The sequence below is a fragment of the Chinchilla lanigera genome, unplaced genomic scaffold (assembly GCF_000276665.1).
Source record: "Chinchilla lanigera isolate Chin_1 unplaced genomic scaffold, ChiLan1.0 scaffold00116, whole genome shotgun sequence".
NCBI classification, from domain to species: Eukaryota; Metazoa; Chordata; class Mammalia; order Rodentia; family Chinchillidae; genus Chinchilla; species Chinchilla lanigera.
Genome location: NW_004955517.1, coordinates 632,704 through 654,955, shown reverse-complemented (window position 1 = coordinate 654,955; position 22,252 = coordinate 632,704). Strand labels below are relative to the sequence as shown.

General features: G+C 45.2%; 1 protein-coding gene across 7 annotated transcripts in view; it reads right to left on the bottom strand.

Moving 5' to 3' along the window:
- Positions 1 to 557: 557 nt before the first annotated feature.
- Magi1 (membrane associated guanylate kinase, WW and PDZ domain containing 1) overlaps positions 558 to 22,252 on the bottom strand; it is a 599,700-nt gene continuing 578,005 nt past the window's right edge. For 3 of the 7 annotated variants that reach the window (XM_005409004.2, XM_005409005.2, XM_013506941.1), the window contains 9 exons: positions 21,083 to 21,174; positions 19,472 to 19,664; positions 16,998 to 17,294; positions 14,464 to 14,667; positions 9,158 to 9,251; positions 8,966 to 9,026; positions 6,359 to 6,502; positions 3,506 to 3,644; positions 558 to 1,537 (listed from right to left, as the gene is read on the bottom strand). In XM_005409004.2, coding sequence (XP_005409061.1) covers positions 1,404 to 1,537; positions 3,506 to 3,644; positions 6,359 to 6,502; positions 8,966 to 9,026; positions 9,158 to 9,251; positions 14,464 to 14,667; positions 16,998 to 17,294; positions 19,472 to 19,664; positions 21,083 to 21,174 — 1,358 coding nt within the window. In that variant the 3' untranslated portion in view covers positions 558 to 1,403. Of the gene's footprint in view, positions 1,538 to 1,639; positions 3,645 to 6,358; positions 6,503 to 8,965; positions 9,027 to 9,157; positions 9,252 to 14,463; positions 14,668 to 16,997; positions 17,295 to 19,471; positions 19,665 to 21,082; positions 21,175 to 22,252 lie in introns of those variants that run through there. The other 4 variants (XM_005409007.2, XM_005409011.2, XM_013506942.1 and 1 more) reach the window with 2 other exon arrangements.

The following is a 22,252-nucleotide window of genomic DNA, read 5'->3' as shown; positions in this document are numbered from 1 at the left end:
GGAGCCGCGCACACACCCCGCCCCGGGCCTGCGCGCGCGGCCGCCTCCCGCCGTCCCCAGCACCCGCCAGCACACCTGCTGAGGCGGGGAGGACGCCCGCCCGGAGGAGCAGGAGGGCAGGGTCAGGGCGCCGAAATCGTGCGTCTCAGGGTGGTGACTTGGGGGCCTACAGAGTGACCTGCTGCACCTTCACTCGGGCTTTATTCCATCATTTACTTCTTGCGGGGGCAGGCTCTCCCTAGGTAGTTCAGGGCCACGATCCTTCTGCCTGGCCTCCAGAGGGCTGGGATTACAGCCGTGGGCCACCTAGCCTGGCCTGACTTCTACGTTAAAAGAAATGGAGGCAACATGTTGGCCAGAAGCTGACTGACAAATGCGACCCACACCCTAGGGTCGTTAAAAGTATTCTCTCTACCTTTGCGGGTGTTATTCACCGGTTAGGTACTTTTGTGTCAATCAGAAAAAAAAGGGAACAGTTTTTAAAATGCAAAGTTTGCTGGTCAATAAAAATGGTGTTACGTACAAATCTGAAGTTAGCTGGGGTGCGTAACGTTTTCAGGTTTAAAGATACTTTTTTCTAGACGATATGTGAAGCAGCCATAATGCTATCTAGGAACTATGCAGTCACCGAACTGCTTCTTAGACCATCAAGATATTTGCAAACTTGAAAGCAAGGCCTTCCATGACAGCACCTGGTCTTTATTATGAAATGATCTGAAAGCACACAGGAGATGCTTTAGCAGCATCTAGAATTTATGGGAACTCTTTTCAAAGCAGGGATGTTTTGTTGAAAGTAAACTCAGGAAGTTATAGGTGCTCGAACGCCGAGCCCCAGGGTGGAGGGCAGACCGGTGTGACCAAGGCAGGAATACCTGCAATGCCTGAAAGATCTTTCAAAAGGCAACAGGGTCTCTAGTAAGCAATCCATGCATTTCATGAAGGATCTCCCAAAACCCAGGATGGCTTTTAACAAGGTGGCAGGGATGTAGTTTAGAACTGGGGTCAGCCAAGTTTCTCTGACAGGCCAGGTAGAAAACACTTTGGATCACACGGTCTCCATTTGCCCCTACGCTGTGGAGCCGCAGGCAGCACGTGCAGGGTGTGGGTGTGCCAAGAAAACTTTATTAGGAGAGAGCGGCTGTGGACAATGTCTGGCCCCGGGGATGTACTCAGAGTCCTGTGGACACAGGTAAGCTCTGTAATGTAGGGTTTACTCTTTCTAGAAGGGACACAAACTCATTTGACGCTGGGTGAGGAAAAGGTCCTTATCATTACTATAAATCTAACTGGAGTTCTTTTGTTTAAGACAAGGTCCATGGTGTACTTACAATTCAGAGAACGCAGGGTGCTCAAATGAATTGCCAGACATACCAAAATAGAGCTAAGCAGAAGCAATGAGGAAATTAGGCCACAGCACAGAAACACCTAGTATTGAGCGAGCTACAAACCGTAGTTTGACTATGGCCCGTAAGGTAGAAGCAAGCCTCCCCGCGCTTTTCGTTTCTCATACATGCAGCGATGTTAGGAGGCACCATCGCTGTGGGAGGGCAGCACCAAGAACAGTCAGAGGAGGAGAGAGAGAGAGAGACAAAGTTGAGCATTTAGATTCCCTATAACAAAGAAGAAAGAAAATAAAATCTGCATTTGTTAACACAGGGCAAAGAGAGTTTATTTGTCCAGTCAGACAGTCTAAGGCAACACTAGAAATAAGGCTGCAGAGACCGTGATCGGGACGTGACGTTTCAGACAGTAGAAGGTGGCTCGAGAACCCAGGCAACTGATGCGTCCTATTTTTTTTTTTTTTTCAAACAACTGGAACAATGACAGGCTGGCATAGGAGAGCATTAACAATCAACACAAAAGAACAAGTCCCCTCCCTGAGGCCCCCCACCCCGCCCCTGTCGCAGTTAAATTAAGTACAAAAACTCATTACAAAAATAGCCTCACAGAGAAGCAGGTTCCAGTCAAGTCAGAAAAATATTGGAACTTAACAAAGAGTAACCCATTTGTGACTCTAATCAACAGAATGGGAGAGATTTAGTCCAAAGGACACATGGAAACATGACAGCAGAGCAACCCTGGCGTGTTAAACCCTTCTTGGGAAACCGTGTGAATGATCTTTATTTTTAGCCCAAAGAACATTTGTTAGTGTTGGATTTTCATCCTCAGTGCAAGAGACACAGGTCTGGAGAAGGTACACAGGCTACTGACGGTAACTCCCAAATGAAATCTCACATCTGACAGAAGCACAGGGAAGACAGAAGGGGAGACACGGTTACAGGTTCAGGGGCACCAGTACCCCCAGCGGTCAGGGTGGAGCACAGTGCCAGGCCAAGGCAGCCTCACGCTGCCGCTTCCTTCCAGGCTTGGCCACATCTGCAGCACCTCCTCTGATACCCTCTCTCCTCACCCTGGACCCTCTTCTGTGCACCTGGACCAATGTCCAACACCTAGAAGGGTGCCTTTCACAGGAGCTATTTTCCTTAAGCTGCATCTACACTGAGCACCTCATCAAGTCCAAAATGCAACTGGGAATTGTGCAGAACGACTTTCAGAAAAGAGGGTGATAACAGAGAAATCCCTAATAAAGGGGACTAATGTATCTGGGGGCCATTCAATCACAGTTTCTATAGAAACTTTTTTAGACCTTTGGTTGGGGAAAAAAAGCCCTACATCTAGGGCATAGTTTTCTTTTTCCTTTTTATTCTTAAAATTTTAAACAAGAATCTTAATAGGACATAATTATTACAATATACAGTAGTTTGCCATCAGAACACTAAGCTATGTAAAGACCATTTCTGTCTACTCAAATCATGTCTAAAGAGATGATAAAGGAACTCTATGTATAACCTGGCTTTCCTCACAGGAAAGGTATAGTAACATGTTTCCCTCATGGTGAGCACTGGGAATCTATATGGCTAATATAGCAACAGTTCGTGTTCGTTTGTTTGACAGTAGTGGGCTCAAGTCATCTGGTTGGGGCAAGAGACCAGCAGGGGGGTGGAGAATCATTGTATCCAGAGCATACAGGGGTGAGCAAGCCCCCAAATCATCTTGAAATTACACGTCTCTTACATAAACGTATCAAGTAACCAAAAAAGAAAAAATATATATTGTGCCTCAACATATCACTCAGGAAACCTGCTTTCCTGCTTCTTGAAAGGAGTGTATAGTCATTTTGTGCTAACAATTGGATCTGAGAAACAGTTTGGCACAGTTCAAACATTCCTTCGCTCTTGGTCGAACTAGACACACGTTCTCTCTGGTTACCAGAAAGGGGGCGACCAGGACCTTGTCTAGGCCACGCCCCAGTCCACGAAAGCAAGCAAAAGGGTGAAATGTGTAGAGATTTCAGAACAAGCGAGGCAAATAATCACATGGTGCAAGAGGCTGGTAAGACACTGGTGATTAGGGGGAACAAAAGGAACTTTTCTGCTGCCGTTCTGGAGACAAATTCATGGAGTCATGCCAGGGAAGGAAGGAATGTTTTCATAGTTTGACCCACCATATTCTGGGACGGAGCCATCTCCCCGCCTCAGAAAGAGACGAACTCTTCGGCCACCATTCTTAATCAGTTCTATAGCCCGAGAATGCTTCATGTTTTTGGTGGTCTCGCCATTGATCTCCAGAATTTCATCACCAATCTGCCGGGGCAAGAGAGAACAGAAGGACAAGGTCGCAGCTGTAGAGGTCCATTTGGTTTAAACATTCTTTTACTGATTTGTTTACCAAACATTAAGCACATTCCAGGAAATTTCTTACTGCTTAGGATGCAGCAGTGAAAACTACAAACAGAAATCCCTATCCTCATGGAGATTCGATTATAATGAGGGAAGCACAATTAGTAAGAAAATTAGAAAGATACACATATGCTAAATAACGTTACGAGCTAAAGGAAGAGAGCAAGGTGGTAAGGGGAGGGGAATTGCTGAGGGAAGGAGGACCGGGTGCGGGCGGCTTCAGGGACCCTGCCTCGGGGAGTCACATCTGCTCATGGTCTCCCTCCCTTGAACATGGCCGGGAGCCAGCGACTCCCTTCTAACCCACAGAAAGTAGTCACTGTCCTAAGATGTCAGCTGGAAGCTTAGGTTACAGAACAGTGTGGCTTCTGTCTGCGTGCTCACTTTGCTCTCACATGCTCACTCTGATGTGTGTGGTCAGCTGCCTGCTACGGCTTGAAAGTGTCCCCCAAAGGCCTCTGTGTTGATCACTTGGTCCTCAGCCCATGGAGCAGATGATAGCAGCCTCGGATGCGGGGCCTCATGGAGAAATTAGGTCTTGAGGACGTGGCCCTAAAGAGGATCCTGAGACCCCACCCACTTTTTCTCTCCCTTTTGCATCCCAGCTGCCATGGTATGAGCAGCTTTGCTCTTCTACCCACTCTCCACAGGCCTCCAAACAACGGGGCCAGTGGACCATGGACTGAACCCCCTGAAGTGATTACAGATAAACCTTTCTTCCTGTGAAGTTCACTTTCTTAGGTATTTTGTCCTATGATAAAAACTAACCCTACCACAGAGCCTCAAGACAAGACACAAGTCGGAGCTCTGGCCAATAGCCCGGCCCCCTTCAGGAGACCATGGCCCTGGCTCACACAGTGAACGCAGTGCTTACTGGGTCAGCCACTGCTGTAGGTGCTGCACAAAAGCAAGTGAACAAAACAGGCCAGACTGCCGCTCACATGGAGCTTTTATGTCCCAGAAGGAGAAAGAGGAAAAGCACTGGTTTTGGAGTATACAGCTGTGAGTATGAATCTCATTTCTTGTTAGCTTAGATCCTTCAACTTCCAGGAGTCCATTTCCTTATGTGCAGAAGCGGCCAAAGCCACACCTACCTCACTGTGCTGCAAGGATCACCTGATAAGTGTCTCCTGGTGGCTGCACACCCTTATGTACAATATCATGACCTCCTTCCAGCCAACCAGAAACTTCTAAGAATGATTCAAGACCAGGGAAGGCATATCCCATGTGCTTAAAATTTAAGCAAAAGAAATATACATATATACACATTATATATATCTATCGTTGAATATCTTCCCCATGTATATGCAAAATGGCAGAACAAATAAGGAACTGTTTGGTCCTGGAAGCTGTGTTTTTATATGTTTGTTTTTTGTTTGTTTGTTTTTTGTTTTTCTTTTCTTCCGGTACCAGGAATCAAACTCACAACCTGTGCTTGCCAGGAAGGTGCTTTGCCGCTGAGCTAAATCCCCAGCCCCTGTGTTTTTATATGTGTGCACTACTTTTCACTGCTTCCTGTTTGAAACACATTGTACTTGTGGTTCCTCAATTAAGAAAAACATTGTTAAAAATTCAGTCTGAAGAAAGTTAAAAACCAAAATTGTGCCTTAAGTGCAAATACAATACTGACTTCCTCACTCCTGGTCAGTTTTTTCTTCTTTCCGTTCAGGCCCAATTTAATTCACTTTTCTTCCTTTCTTCTTTTTTTTTTTTTTTTTTTTTTTTTTTTTGGGTTTAGTCCGGTACCGGGAACCGAACTCACGACCTTGTGCTTGCCAGGCAGGCGCTTTGCTGCTGAGCTAAATCCCCAGCCCCGCTTTTCTTCCTTTCTTGACCCGACTGACTTTATTTCTTTTAATTGGTTGCGAATGGCTTCCCATGCAAGTATATCCATCTAGGTGACTTATCTATAACGAGGAGACAATTTATCTTTCCCTAATCATCTAATTTGCCCAGGAGAATGACACATAGCAACAGATACTACACCGCTCAACAGAGCAGGCTGAACTTCTGGCATTTGTGTATTTAAAATGTGCAGCTTTGATTACACAGTACTCTGAATTTATTTTGTTTTTTTTTACCTGGTACTGGGAATTGAACTCACGACCCTGCACTTGCCAGGCAGGCGCTGTGCCGCTGAGCTAAATCCCCAGCCCCAGCACTCTGAATATTGATGCTGTGCAGTTGTTGTCCTTTTGCTGAGACAGAGGGTCACCTTGCTGTCTCTGATCCTAGGAAGACAGCTGGGGACTGGCGAGAGAATGACTAGAGCTCATCCCAGAGTCTATGGACCACAGGGTTTTCCTGCTGCCTGAGCACCCTGAGCACTGAGCAATTCTTGTGAAGTGATACCTACCTCAAGCAAGCGCAAGAACTATGGAAATGGCATTCAGAGAATACCTACTTCAACACATTTGTTAGTGATTTTAATCTTCAAAGATTCATGCAGATTTACAGCTACAACTCACAATACTTTGGGAAGAGATACGCAGCAGGGCAGGGTGGGAGTAGGGTAAAGCACTGCCGAAAACGAAGCTCTCAGGAGCGTGACTGTTCTGTGTGTCAGGCAGCCGCCGCGTGGTTACTTACGTCTACCCCGGCCTCCTTTCTCAGCTTACCCTCATCTTCCCACACCTTTCTGCAGGCCCATCTTCTGCTAGGCGTAGAACATAGAGGTCCATGTTGTACTCGCGGCCTCCTCGGAGACTGAAGCCAAAGCCCTTCGCTCCCCTTTCCAGCTCCACAGTGTAAAAATCTTGCTCCTGTTTAAAACAATTAAATGCAGTAGTTCTAGGAGAATTTATTTATTTATTTATTTATTTTTTTTAAGAATTGAAGTGATTTTTATTAAACCAGAAATTAAAGAGATGTGCAAAAAATGTAAAGCAATGTCACTTCTATTTGTGGAAAACATGGTGGTAGCCAGTGCAGGGTTTTCCCAAGGTTTCCACTGACTTAACTTACACGAAGCAAGCTGAGAACTTTAGACTCAAGGCATGAGAAGCAAGGAGCAGCTCAACATTATGGGAGGCTGAGGCAGGAGAGTTGCGAGTTCAAGCCAAGCCTGGCAGCTTAGTGAGACGCAATTTTTTTTTTTTTTTGATTCTGAGAATTAAACTCACGACCTCGAGCTTGCCAGACAGGCACTTGCGCCTCTGAGCTATATCCCCAGCCAGAGACTGTCTCAGCCACAAATAACAAAAGAACAATCTCCTAGCCCCTACAGCAGCGATGGGAACCTTTCAGAGCCTTCGATGATACAGCCTGCTGCAGTGTGTGCCACAGGTTAGCCGCCACTGCTCTCGTTTCCCATAATATGGTGTAGTGCTCTGACAAGCAATTATGCTCAAACTTAACTTCTCATTCAATATCCATGACCAATCACCTATCAGTTACCAACCCCATGATACTCCAAAATTCACTGGAAGATGCTCTGCCTTTGAATAAAACCAATTAACAGTAGTTTGGCCAAAGCCCTTGCTGCATTTCTATGTAAAGGAACCAGTCACCGTTACTTCAATTCATGAGTATGTTAGTTTAATCTGAATTGTTAGGTATGTACAATTTTTTCATTCAAAAACAGAACTAGTTTTGTTTCGAAACCACGATCTCCTTGAAAATGGTGGAAAGCCAGGCCTGATGGTACATGCCTGTAATCCCCGCAGCTGGAAGGCTGAGGCAGGAGGCTCACTTGAGCTCTAGGCCACCCTGAACTGCAAAGGGAGTGGGGCTAGGAATACAACTTAGCAGCATAAGCAACTGCCTGGGAAAGTGTGAGGCTGGGTTGTTTGTTTCCCCTTTTAAAAAAAAAAAAAAGTGGAAAAGCCAAATACATTATAAGAAATTTCAACCTGGCAGGACTTTCTTTTTGGGGTGCCGGCAGTAGAAGCCAAGGCCACGAGATATATTCTTACCCTTTAATTGACCTGCCCATGCCCAATACTTCTTAATTCCTTATGGACGTCAGTGGGCACGAGCTAATGAACGGCCCACTGTCACTGGTAAGGTATCTGGGGGTAACAAAAGAATGTACACATTTGACTAATTCTTTTTTTTTTTTGGTCTTTTGGAGACAGGGTCTCACTCTGCAATTCAGGCTGGCCTTGAGCTCACTTTTCTAGGAGAATTTATGTCCATATACATTTTTGTTCACCTCTTCCCAAGCATTCTCTGTTATGTGAATCTGGCAAAAGTACACTCTCCAGCCCCCTCTTGGTAACTCTTTATCACTTATTAATCACCCTCATTACTCTGTGTTAATCGCAGAAGTTGGTGATCTTCAGTTTGGTTTTTCTTTTTTTCTTTTGTTTTTTTTTTCTGGTACCAGGAATCGAACTCATGACCTTGCACTTGCCAGGCAGGTGCTGTGCCACTGAGCTAAACCCCCGGCCCCGGGATCTACAGTTTGGAAATGTGCTCGAGCTGCCTGTGCTGGGTGCAGGTTGAGCCTGTGCTTACACAACGCCACCCACTTGCTGCGGGGCTTTCTGCTTCCTGACGTGCCTGTTAGATGCTAGCAGCACCATCCTAGGCTGGCAGCTCCAGCTCTACAGTTTGGGAGTGGCACCCATCTCCTGTGGGGAGAAGCACGGGTGGGCTACCAAAGACTCCCAGTGAGTGAAAAAGTAACGTATTTAACATTGCATCACCTAGTATTTCCCACTTTTGTTTCACTTGCTATCATTTTTGCACCCTCTATTGCTATAGCGAGGGACAGGTATCTTGTTCTCTGTGTCTCACCTGAAATTCACAAGGCTGAGAAACGACTTATCAAAAGAGATATTTTCTTGGCAGAAACGCATTTTGGGTTTTATTTGGTTTTTTTTGAGACTGGGTTTCACACTGGCCTGGAACTCCCTATGTGATCCTCCTGCCTCAGCTTCCTGAGGGCTGGGATTACAAACATGTGCCACCACACCCAGCGGGAATACTTTCTTGAAAACTATAAGTAGATATTATCTGATTAGCTTTTTCTCCTTGTGACAGCATTTCATTTTGTTTTTACCCTAGGAAGGATAATCTAGGAATAGTTTTCAAAGGCAGTAAAATGAAATGTCATTTCCTAGACAGTTAAATGTGAATATACATCTGGTATCATTGCACAAAAGATTATTTTAAGTTAAGGATGTCTTTTAAAATCTATCTTGTACTAGCCTCAGAAAATTGGAAGGAAATGAACAAAGTACACAGAAAAAAGAAAACAGAAGAGGAGAAATGGCCCTCACCTGTGTGACCTGGGGTGCTTTGAACTCAAACTGAGATTCTGGCTTTGGTTTGGTGGTATTCCTGCCAAAGAAGAGAGAAAAATATGTAACAGCAACCCAAAGGGGTACTGGGAAAGAATCACAGAGGTGTACGATCATGTTCAGAGTCACTTTTCCCCCTTCACCTTACAAAGAAGCCAAAGCCACCCTGACCTGGTCTCCTGGGACCCCTGCTGAGAAGGAGCGTGGGTAGTGGTGATAGTGGCAATCTTCTCTGCATTGGTCAGCAAGGTAGCATTCGAGGACTCTGCAGGATGGAACATAAAGTAATGAAGGCCTTAGAGGAGATGCTCTCCAGCTGGGAGGTGTGCAGAAGCCCTAGATCTAAAAAAGAATGCCGAACCACTCTATCTTTGCTGATGCAGTCTATGCCTGCCCATGACCTCCTCCCAACTAGACACTTCCCCAAAGGGAACAGTTTGCCAAAGACTGTGCTGCTCTAGAATGGCAGCCAGCATGGGTGCGAGGGCAGATGGCACCCCACTGTCACAGGACACCACACAGGAGTCACACTCCACAACTTTACAGGCTGATAGTAAACGTCTCCATTAACCTCTCCGTAATTTGTCAGCAGCATTTAGTGAGTTGGCTTAATCTCCTCATGCGAATATCGTATTAAGGTCAGAAGTGTGCTAACATCTTGTTAAAGATACACAAGTATCACCCACTTTCTTCTCCCCCGCTTTTAATGAAGCACAAGTGAAAATATGGAACTCTTGACAGATCTCATATAGTATCATTCATGAAGGATTAATTTTAAAATGTGCATTAGAAAAACAAGAGTTTGTAAATGTAAGTTATATAAATGACAAAGCCACCTTAATGTAATGCATATGATCATATTCCTATGTAAATGGACTTTCTTCTTCACTAATCACATTCATCAGCACCTTCATTACTCTCTAAGTCTGGAGATATGGAATGTGAAAATACTCAGATGTATAACTAGACGGCACACCCACGTTCATGTATTAAAACATAATTCACGCAGTGATGGTTAGATACTCATTTGCTAATTATTTCTCCATTAAGATCAAGGCAGGTACCAACCAGCTATAAACAAGTTCCACTTCTAATATTGAAATTGACTCTTTGGAACTTGGTGTACATTTTCTAATCAACAAAATGCTAACTGCAGTGCTAGGGTACAAGTGCTCCTTTACTTCACAGGGCACCTACCCGGAAGTCTACAAATTTCCTATGATTCATAGTAACAGTTTAACGTTTGTTGAATACAAATATCTACCCATCCCCCCAACAAAACAAGTTTTCTGTGAGAAAACATTTTAAGTACTTCAAAGTGGGAAACCTAGAATATCTTTCTCTCCATTGCAGTCCTAGAACAAGAGATATCCCACAGACCCTGACTGTCTGTGGTCTGCCTTCCATTGTAATTTCTTAAGGATGTTAACTCAACTTGAGTCAGGCTTTCTGTTAATTTATCTTCATTACATACATAGCTTTGAGATATAAGCCTGGATTCAAATCCTTCTCTCTCCTACTCATTAGCTAGGTGCCTTATTTATTCTCCTATCATAAAAGAGCATGATGACAATTCCCTTGTCATGGATTAAAAGACAGGAAGTCTTTAGTATGGTGCTGGAAATGCAGTAAGCACTCCGTGCATATTTACTGCAGGTACGGGCCTTGCTGCCACTGAGGCTTTTTGGTTTATTACTAAGGAAACTTAACTTTAAGATCTCTATGCAATGAAAAATTTAAATAGAATTTTAACAATTTCTACTGAAGGGATAAAAGCCCATTTTCCCTATAGCCAAGGCACAGGATTGACAAGCTAGATCAAGAGAATTGCTACATGAATTCTATTCATGTTTTAGGACAATGTTCCCCACAATATGTTACTAAATATTTCTATAAATTCTGAAGGAAAAGTATCTACGGTTATTTAAGATTGAAAAGCTGTAGATGACAAAGGGAAGGGTTCCCACGCGTGTCTGTTTTGTTGTTCCTGTAGAATTCGCGGAGAATTTCCTGGACCCAGGTGCCTTGTGACCCACTTATTTGGGGAGGTGCTGCTTCTCAAGCTAACTGCAAGGTGGCTTAAACCAGTGGTTTCAAGGTGAGACTGTGGTCTGAATCATTCTGCTTTCCATCCTCAGCTCTGCAACGTACTGGACAGGCAGAACTTATGCAAAGTTACTTAATTTCTGGTGCCTCAGTTCCCTAATCTGCATAAGCAGAATGACAAAAGAATCTAAGGAATTGGTACAAGGACTATCCAAGAAGGAAGTCAGACAGCACCTGGGAATTAATAATTCTAAAAAGTAATTAGCATTCTTTTGATATCTATTATCATATGAAAAGCACATTATTCACCATCCAGGACAGATGACAGCACAGCCCGTGGCTGTGACTTGCCAGAACGTTCATAAACACGTGCACCGGTCCTTTAACAAACTTCATACTACTCATTGTAATTAATTTTACGGAGACTCTCTGGGAAATTACAAGATTGCTGGGACCGTGGGGAAATCACAGTCAGGGTACCAAGAAGAATGTTTCCTTGTAATTAAAGTGATTATAGTTACTGGATTGTGTAAAGGTTTCTTTTTAGAGTTCTTGTGTGTTTTTGTAGCTGGAATTTTCTAAGCAGATCAAATCCTGTTCTCAAACAATTTTTATATCTGTGCTGCTTTCATTATTTGATAAAATATAACAGATAATCACTCAATACCTACATAAACAGAATGCCTTTATTAATTTCCTATCTTTCATTTGCTATTTTTTCCAATAATATGTACATGTAAATCTATTTGGGATTGAAGCTTAACTTTAAGCATTCTAAAAAATTAGTATTTTATATGCAAACATCTATTTGAGCTCTGACTTTTCCTCATGATGTTGTTTTCTGAGTCTACAAACAGCTACCATCTACCGATCATCTCCAGTGAGCCGCACAGCATCACCACACACACTGCTCCAGCTGATTCTCCCCACTCAACAAACAGGTGCAATTTCTGCTCCAGTGTAGGCAGAGACTGAGGCGAACAAGAGGCAGGTAACTTGTCCAAGGCCATCCCAGAAGCACGTGCTGGTAAAAGGACTTCAGCTGAGCACCTACCGACAGGGTTTTAGCTCCCTTTACATAATGGGCATCCTGTGCTGGTATCAAACAAATCGTACCTAGTTGGCACACTCCTTTCAAGTAAGCCCTGTTTGTCTTTTACTGCTAAATACCACCAACTTTACTAAGCATTATCAAAGATTAATTAAAATACAAAATACTCAGACTGACTATAGGATTTCACAGACCACTTTCAGAGAACCAAGATAATGTTTAGCATGCCTTGATGTCCAGCATGCTTTTATAATGTCAATAAAGTTATACTTATTTTCATAAACTTTTAAGTCTTCATCTGGCATTGAACCAAGATTGTATCCGCTTTAAATGCTTTTTTAACAAATATAGAGATGAAGCCCATCATTACAAAATTTATAGTTCCATCCCAAAGGCAAAACTTGCCCTGAATAACAGAAAAAAATACAGTGTAAAAGAAGGGCCCGAAATGCGTCTGAGTCTCCCTCCATTCCAGCAGCAATATCATAAAGGGCATCAACATACTTGACTTTTTGAACTCTAAGGCAGATGGACAGATTGAACACTTTTACACAAATTCCAGAAAGCACTCCACATCTTTTATGAAACAATGTTTACATCTACATAGCTCTCCCAGAGGAATGGAAATGTACACATTCCCTAGTAATCATGTACCAAGAAAAGTAAATCTTGGCTCTCAAGGCACTGTCATGGGGCTGTGCTGAGTCAGGGCACGTGCTCGTCTGACAGTTTCTTCCACCCTGGGCTTTGGGGTCCCAGTTCTACCCTCATTTATGGAGTCCACACTGAAAAGCCAAACACATCAACAAAGGACACAATCATTTTTTTCATAAGTATTTTAACATGTGAACATACATGTAGTACATATCTGAAGGCAACATTGGAAAATGTGAAACCCATAAATGTGTGAAGAATGTGGGGAGATGCCTTTGCCAAGAAAAAATGGAATCTTGTTGCCAAGTTCTACCTCCCATAGCAGCAAATACTTCGATTCAGAGTGGACGGAAGGTCAAATTTAAAACCACAATTCAAGTAATGTGTATTTGAAGCCCATAAATACTTTCACTATCTTGAACCTAATTCCAAGGTAGCCTAGCTCAGTCCAGTTCTGCTCTGTCTGATAAAAGCCTTACTCCACCTAGAATGCAAGGACCCTGACAGAGCCCAAGTCTGGTCTGACTTATCAAAGTTCAAATTCAGAGGAAGCATGTTCAGCTATCCTACATACCCTTTGCTGCCATTCTGTATTTACTATCCCTTGCACATGTCTCCAAGGACAAAAGGTTGCCCTCGCCTTACCTTCCACTTGTCTCTCAATATATAAATGGCAGAGAGGGAGCCAGGTGTGGTGCACAATGGAGTCACCTGACCACGGCCTGAGACCTCTGACACTGGGAGCCAAAGCACACCTTCTGTTTTCCTCAGGGATTTTGTCACAATGATGGAAAGCTAACATACCTCCCACGGGGCAAAGGTAACTTACAATGAAATCAGTTTTTGGAATTTAAATCTCTGAACAATTTATATTGGTATATGAACTTCAAGTTTGCAAAATTTGAACACTAAAATGCATGTTGAAATTTAGCAGTAGAAAACTTTATTGTGGGGGGCTGTTCTGTGTCATGTAGGGTGCGTGGGAGCATTACCGGCCTCCACCCACTCCATGCTCCTCAGCACCCCTGGCAGACACTGCCAAGTGTCCTGAGGGCAGAACTGCCCTGCTGTCAAAGAACCAAAGACCTGAATTTAACCAGCCAAGAAAATGCAAATAAGAATAGGCCTAGTTTAATGTAGGATAATCTATCAGAAATTTGGACATTTAATCTTTCTTCATCCACATCTAAAAATTAGGAACAAATCAGGTAGGCACAAACCCCAAAACTTTCTCATGAAATAATAATTTGGATAAACTCACTTATTTTGAAAAACAAAACAACACAAAAAAAAACCATAGCATGGGCTACCCTCAGTAGGTAGGTTTGTGATATCAACATATTATAATGACAGCAACTATTGAAAAAAATCACTAATGATTTTCAGCTAGGACATCAGGGATCTTTATGACCTATATCAAAACTATTTTACAGTTTAGAACACAAAGACACACACAAAAAACAAAAACAAACAAAACTGGGAAAGCTGAAGATTTTCTGGTATTTTCGTATCTGCAGCAAGACAGGGTCAGGGCTACAGGATGCATCAGGTAAGAGGGTGAGGATGGCTTAGTAACAGCGGCTGATGTTGGCCTGACACACCTGCTCAGTTAGGAATGATAAAGGTGTCTTTATGTCAACATTAATCACTTACATTATTACACTAACAAAGGAGGAGGAGAGAAAGCGCGAGTGGGAGAGACAAAGAGAAAACAGGTATACGTTACCATCCCCGGGAATGATGCGCAGCGTAACTGTGTTTCCTGCTTCCTTGATTAGGTTGACGATGTCTGAATGGGACTTGTTGGTGATGGAACATCCATTTACTGCCAAGATCCGGTCTCCTACTTTCAGCTTGCCACAGCGGTCTGCAGGGCTCCCCTCAATAATCCGACCTATTTTGTGAGGCATAGCCACACATGCATTGCCTGCTTTGATATTGAGTTTTAATTTTTTAAAAGTTACGGAGGAATATGGTGAAGGGAGGAGAAAAAGGGTTGAGAAGGGAAAGAGAAGGTTAAGTGTTAATTAATTAAAGCATTAAGCAAATGTTATTAAAGGAGAGCTCTGTGCTCACTGTCAAAACATCGGCAATCTTCAGGTTCTAAGCCACTTCCCTGAGACTGGAACTCAGGGCTGTGGTGCTTTTCTCACTCAAAACGAGGGGTAAACCCAGCTTCCCTCCTTGAAACAGTTATAAAAGGTGGAATATCTGGCAACTTCAAACAGTCTTACGAGCCCCAAAACAACTTGTTCTTGGCTTATTTGAGGGCTGTAAATGTCAAACGCAGAGCGGGATGGATGTTTTACTCACTCTGTGTTCATGTCACTTCATTTTGCCCGCTGTTGTTTGAGCTTCTACTAATGTTTTGTTCCTTCTCAATTGAGAAAAACAATCACTATTTCTGGTAAGACCTAAGGCCCTGCGGGCAGCAGAACATCGATCTGAAATCATCTAATGAACCAACACTCTATGCCTTCTATGTAAAAATTATAAATCACTTAGAAAAAGGGTATAACTGTAAGAGAGGAGCCCAGAAAGCATCTAACCTGGACACGCAGTTTTCCTTGCAGGGTCTCTGCTCTCTCAGCCCTGACATGGGATTGCTAGGTGACTGTTTCCATGTTCCTTACAGACATGCATCGACTGAGGACTTTCAGGGAACTACAAGGAGTTATGCAGTTGAGGACCTTTGCAGAGGTTGATGAAGTTAACGTGGGAGACGACGGAACTAAGTGAGTAGACTCTTCCATTATAACTGAGCCCTGAAGGGTACTGTGTAGGAAAAGGCACTGGAATTCCTTTGAATTCTGGCGGGTTTGCCCGAGTTTGTGGCACTGGGTGCAATGTCAAGTCAAAGAACCTCAAAAAGGAAAAACTGTGCAGAGGACCCAACAAGTAGGTGCAGTGGGCCACACCCACGTGCATTCAAGTTCCTGACTAAGCTTAGCTCATCCCCAGCACAACTGGCACGAGGAAGGGATGAAACAGCCGGTGTGAGGACAGCTCTGAAGTCTCGTGCAAGCTGTTAGCGGAAGTTTGATTTGTTGATTGTAAAAACCAAAAGAAAACAATCAAGGACCAAACTGTGAGGGAAACGTTCCATATTCATCATGAGCACATAGCTTCGCACCCGACATACCTGCTCCTTCTTCCTAAAGACTGAGAGGGAGAATTCCCAAGTACTAAGAACATCACATGGCATAGGGACAGTTACATTCTAGATTTAAAGAAAAAATCTGGGATTTCTTGTCCCATCCACTGCCTTTTTAAGTAAGCAGAAGTTTCTAAAGTTAATTTAAAAACAAAACAAAAGCTCTTGCCTGGTCATGCCATGCTGTGCTAACTTTAATAAATTTAGAGTAGTTCACGGAAGCACTGTTAGTCTTGGGCATTCATTGCTGCAGCCACACATGCGTAACCCTGGCCGAGCGTCCCCTTCCAAACACAGGACGGGGTGGAGGCACAGCCTTCGCAGGAAGCAACTCACCAAGGTTAGAGGAGGCAAATGAGCTCTGCTGTATCAGAACTCTACAGGGACGCAGCAGCGAGCGATTTTAGCCAGCGAGCGACCAACGCCACTGCTCATGAGATGCTGTGGGCAAGCCATGTGGGGTCACTGTCAAAGCCTGCAAGAGCCCTTTCCCTCTTGCATCACATCGCACAGCAGTTAAATGTGCTTGGGAGACGACCAAGGACCTTTAGAGAAACCTAACCAGGAAGCTGGGTAACTTGGAGTGCACGGTACACCTCACTGTAATGAGAAAGAGGGACAGGTGAGCGTTCTGAGCCACCTGGATTATTTCTCTGTGCCTGTGCGCCCAGCTGGGTGAATTTCGAAGAGGGCGGCGACTGTGTTTCTCCGTATTTGCTGAAACCTCTACATCCGGATGAGTCCTCAGATCAACTGACCGTGAACTCCGATTTCAAACAATTCTTGGGCCACAGTAAAAATAATCTTTAAAAATTTAAAAACGTTTGCTGGGGTAAGAGAGAGGACACAGACAAGGCGGGCAAAGGAGCCCGAGTCACACTGCGTTCCTCACACCTCTGCTCTGTCTGGAAACTCCTACGACCATTCCTCGGGCCCTTTCCAAAACCCCTCTGGTGCAGCAAGCTCGGATGCTTCATGTCGGGGGTTGCCGGTCCATCTTCACGCAGGCTGCTGCACGCCTGCAGCCACGCGCGCCCCCTCGGGAGGAGCCGTCAGGGAAAGGCCGCCGCCCCGCGGAGCCCCCGCGGCCCGCTCTCCGCACTCACCGAAGGCCGCGCCCGCCTCGGGCCTGCTCACCGAGGACACGATGACGAAGCCGAAGCCCTCGCTGTCGCCACGCCGGATGTCCACGTCGTAGGGCTGCAGGGCGGCGCTCACCACGCCGCTGCCGCCGCCGCCGCCGCTGCCGATGCCGCTCGTGCTGCCGCTGCCCGAGCTCACGGTGCTCAGCGAGTTCTGGCTGCCCTGCGGCGTGCGCTTGCCCTCGGCCAGCGAGGCCGGCTGCGTGCCGCTGTGGTGCGAGGACGCGGGCGACGGCACCTCGGGCTCCGCGGGCTTGGGCGCTGCAACAGAGGCGGCTGGGGAGGCTGCGCCCGGGGCCGGCGCGAGCTCGTGCTGCTCCTGCCTCGGCCTCCCCGGGCGCTGGGCTTACAGCTGGGAGCCTCACCTGCTCCCCCTGACAGCTCAGAGTCCACTGTCTGGGAATGCCGGTCCCGGGCACACACCAGAGAGGGCACCCAAGGGGGCACCACTTACAGGGGGACCCGCTGCCCACAGCGACGCTCGGGTGCAGGCTGCCGCAACAGCAGCCCGCGCGGGCACAGCTCCCCGCCGTACAGAAGGGAATTTCTACCGAGCACAGACGTAGGCTGCGCTGGTGACGGCCGCGGCCTTGGCTTCACGGCGCGGCCCAGCCACACGTGTGCGGGGCCAGCCCTCTGCGCAGGTGCCGCAGCTCTGCACCTTCGCCTTTCTACACGCGAAGCTCATGGCACACCTGGCGGAGGAGCCAGCCGCTCCTCTCCCGCCGTCAGAGGTCCGCGTCTGCTCTGGGCACAGAACTACAGGCGCGGCCTCCCTGCAATCTAGTCACCACTCCAGGCTTACTGCTTTGCCGCTGCACTTCATAATGTACCCAACGGCCAACGGAGGAGGCGGAACCAACCACGCCAAAATCAAAATGTGTGTTATGTGAATAACACTGTATTTACTTCCCAAAGCTGCTCCTTTTGAGATTTCCTTCTACTGTGGGAAAATACGAATAACATACGCTTTACCATCGTGAACACTTTTGCCTGCATAGTTCGGTGGCGCAAGGACATCCACTGCTGTGCACCCACCATCACCACTCGTGTCCAGAGCTCTGCCTCTTCCCAGCTGGAACGCTGCCCCACCCAGCACCTGCTCCCACTTCCTCCTCCACGGCCGGCACCACCAGGGCCCTGCTTGTCTCTGTGAACCTGACTACTGCAGGTACCTGGAGAGGGGCTTCCTGCAGGAGCCTGCCTTTGGCTTACTTCACTTAGCGTAGTACGCGTCTCTTAGATTTATTTAGCACGCCCTTTGCATTGAGCCAAAAATTCAAAGGCTTTAAGATTTTAAAAACGAGCTTAAAACAAGAAATCACATTGCCTTACTGTTTTTATTTGGGTCCTGGAAGTCAAATAATTTTCAACTCATCTCAAAATCCTGTTCTAGCTTTACTGCCACTGGCTGCAGAAATGTTACGTGGAGGGATTTTCAGGCTATCAGCGAACTCTAGGGACACAAGGTATGGTTGACTGGTGCTGTGTTCCATGGCTGCAGTAGGTAGGGCGCTCACACCGCTATTTAATATGTTAATTCTGTAACGAATTATATCACTTAAATAGGCTTATACTAGTTATTTTTAATAAGTTACCAATTAATTATACCTGATAGGTATTCATCACACTAATGTTACTATTATGGAGAGTTCATAATATTTCATGCCCTGTTCCTTCAGTACTTCAATTGGTATGTTCCATCCTACAGACTCTGAGGTGGGGACTGCATACAAATTTGCAGTTAAGTGACATGCTTTTAGGAAGCTGATAAGTCAGTGGAAAAGTCAGTTAGTTCTCTCAAACGGTGGACTCTGATACAGAAGGAAATCATGAGCCCCAAGAACGGCATGAAACGTTAAAACCGAAGGGAGCTGATGGAAGGAGAGGATTCTGGAGGGAGGAAGGTCCTTCATGAGCCTCGCCTGAAAGGGTACGTGGCGTCTTGAGAACTAGGCTGGAAGTTCGCGGACGGTAGGAAGGAACGGGAGACGGCTCCCTAGCTTTCTTGTCAGGGTAAAGAGAAAAGCCTGGCTTTCAGACACAGAACTTGAACAGCAGGCACAACACAACTTTTTTATGGGTTTTTTTCCACAGGGCAAACTCATTTTTTTCACTTACTTTGAAGCTACCACTTTTCAGATGTCTGTAATGACCTCTTTTGTTGAGAATTATCATAACATAAGAGGGTGGCTGAGTTCTGGTTGGATGGGAGGTAGGTAATATATATTCCATAGCCTTCTAGAAGCCTTTGCTGAACATATGCAAATTGCACATTAAGGTACTTTTGAATGGCAGCAGTTTTACAGGGTTGGAGAGAAGCAAACCATCTGGAAATTCTAGCTCGATCACATTTGCAAACATTTGCTAAAGGAGAAGCTTGAGGAGGCAGATCCGAAAGTGACAGCGCGCTGTCTGGGCAATGAATGAGAACATACCAGCGAACACCACTTTACGCCGCACTGTGAGGTTGACATGGCCTTGCTTGGCCGCTTGCTGCATGAGCTGGACCACGAGCTGGTGTGATTTTCCAATTACCGGAGTCCCATCCACACAGATCAGCTCGTCGCCGGACCGCAGGCGGCCATCCGTGTCTGCAGCGCCCAGCGGTACGATGTGACCAATATAAATCTGTGGCGTAATTGGGTGACACATGACACCTGCTCTTTTGGATTACTCTTGCACCAATCACACCTCCCAGAATACTTCATTCATTCATCCCAGTGTGCATGCATGCCACAGACATTTAGTAAGCACCCACTGTGTACAAAGCATCGCACTAGGTGCTGTGACCATTTTTAAAACAGTAGTGTGTCTTGCTGGGCTCCTTGATGTCTATCTGTGTTCTAGTAATGACTCTCTTTCTTTTCCCCCTTGTAGACACAGATCACTTTATTCCCTCATTTATAAAAGCGTTTCTTCTTTCATCTTTACCTAAGAACCCTCCTTTCATAAAACTCTGCTGAGTATAATAGTAACATTACTTTTCTTTAAGGGTCCAGCAGTATGCCTAGCAATAGGGCAGGCCCACTAAATATTGTTAGATGAATTAATTAAGCAAAATCTAGCGTGACACCCCTATTTCTGCAGTCTTTTCACACCTGAAAGCAGAATTTTTATAGTGATTTGCTGCTATACTTCCCAGTCACTAAACTTGACCTAAAATATTTGTGTTGCCTTGCCTTCTCAGTAAATAATAATGCTACAATGAAATACTTAGCATTCACAAGAAACTTGGGGAAAACCGGCTAATGACAGGCACCTGGAATTGGGCTAGCAGTCCTTCCTCTTACTAGGCTCTGTAATCTTGGGCAGGTTAATTATCCTCTTTGTGTCTTTCTGAATTAAAAATGGTGCCAATTCATAGATTTGATAAATGACAGGATGTCTGTTAAAAGTCTTTAGCACAATGCCGGGCACACACTCAGTGGTCAATGCCAATGAGTAACAGCTATCTATATCACAGAGGAATCAGCAACCCTCACCTTTAGTTCTTTCTGCTCCTTTCAATGGAACCCTGCCACGTTATGCTGAATTTATGCTAAAGCTCAGGAAACTGAGGCCCAGGGAGGGTGCATGTCCCTCGACCGCTGTGCAAGTTCGTCCCCTACTTCCGTAAGAGCAGATCCTGCGGATCTCCTCTCCCATGGGCCCAGTGAGGCAGTCCGTGCCACGGCTGCCCGACACGCCGAGCCCACTGCCCGTGCACACGTCCGGCAGAGCCGGTGGGGTCAGACTGAGACCTTTCTCACTGTTCCCCATTCTGCCTTCTGTTTCCCTTTTCCTTGGTGCTGGCCTCCAGATGCCACAGCTGCTGTGTTCCATCAACATTAACACACACTTTAGAAAGAATCTTGTCCCTCCTTCTGGGGGACAGAAGGAGCCCCCCCACCCTCCCCACCCGCCACAAAGCCCAGCAAGTTCACACTACTCAGGATAAAGAGCCAGTGCTGGATCTTAGTGGTGCTCCAATCCTGGTGACCTGTCACTCCCGCCAATTTTCTTTGAAGTCCTAACAGACAGCACTCCAAAGAGAAGCAAACACTCACGGGTTCCCCCGGCTCATTTCCACCTAGAATTCTAAATCCAAATCCTGTCTCTTTTCTCCAGAGGAAGATGTCCTGTTCCTGGTAATCTGGAACTGTGGAAAAGGAGAAGGAATGTATTACTTCACTGATACAAGGAATCATGCCGCTACGATGAACACGATTACAGGACCAAGACTGCTGACGTTTGAGCAGATGAAAGCTTTCCAGCAAGGGCAAAGGAAGGGATGGGGATGAGTGAATGACAGATGACACTGGGTCCAAGTAAACAGTGGGACAGTTACTGAGCCCACAGTTCTTCAAAGGACTGCCACTGTTTGACAGTTGCTAAACAAGGCCATGCCATTGTGTCTGCTTTCTCAGTACTGCTGCAAGGAGAGGGAGCTAAATTAAAGTGATGCTTTATCAACTAGAGGAGAGAAGGAAATGGCTTGGATTAAAAGGCTTCTAATTTATTTCTAAATCCCCTTTCTTCCTTCCTAATAATCACACTAGTAACTTGATTTGTTAGATTACTTTTGTAAAAAAAAAAAAAATTCACTTGCAAGGGCCGGGACGCAGCTCAGGGGCAGAATGCCGGGCTAGCATGGAGAAGGGCCTGGGTTCAATTCTCAACACAGCAGAAAAAAGAAAAAAATCCTGCTGTTTCCAAATACAAAGAAGTAGCCAGTTTTCATATTTGTAAGATTAATAGTGATGACAAAAGTTCTATATTAATGAATCGCACCTCATTACTAAGATGACTGCTTTACTACAGATTCTGCCTATGATATTTCAACATTATAAGCATTCATTTTTAGTATTAATTTGTCATTTTATGTTTAATATTCAGTAACTGTTCAGCTCTTTAAACTGAAAAATCTCATTTTTAAAAAGAAATTTCTAGAAGAAAATTCTTACTGTACACAAAATCTACATACCACTTTGTTACTTCTCTAAGGTAATAAAAAGGGTTATTTTAATGCTTATTTAATATTTTCATGTATACAACGGATGGTTTATAGCCTACAAAGTGTCATAGCTTCTACTTAGGGAGAACACATACCATTTTAGTTGCAGTGAATTGTAGAGAAGATTTTAAAACACTGTTCTGCATAATTTCTGGTGTGTTTAATTGGACTTTGGGCTACAGGAGTGTGTAGGCCAGCAAATTTAATTCTTGTCTTCTCCAGT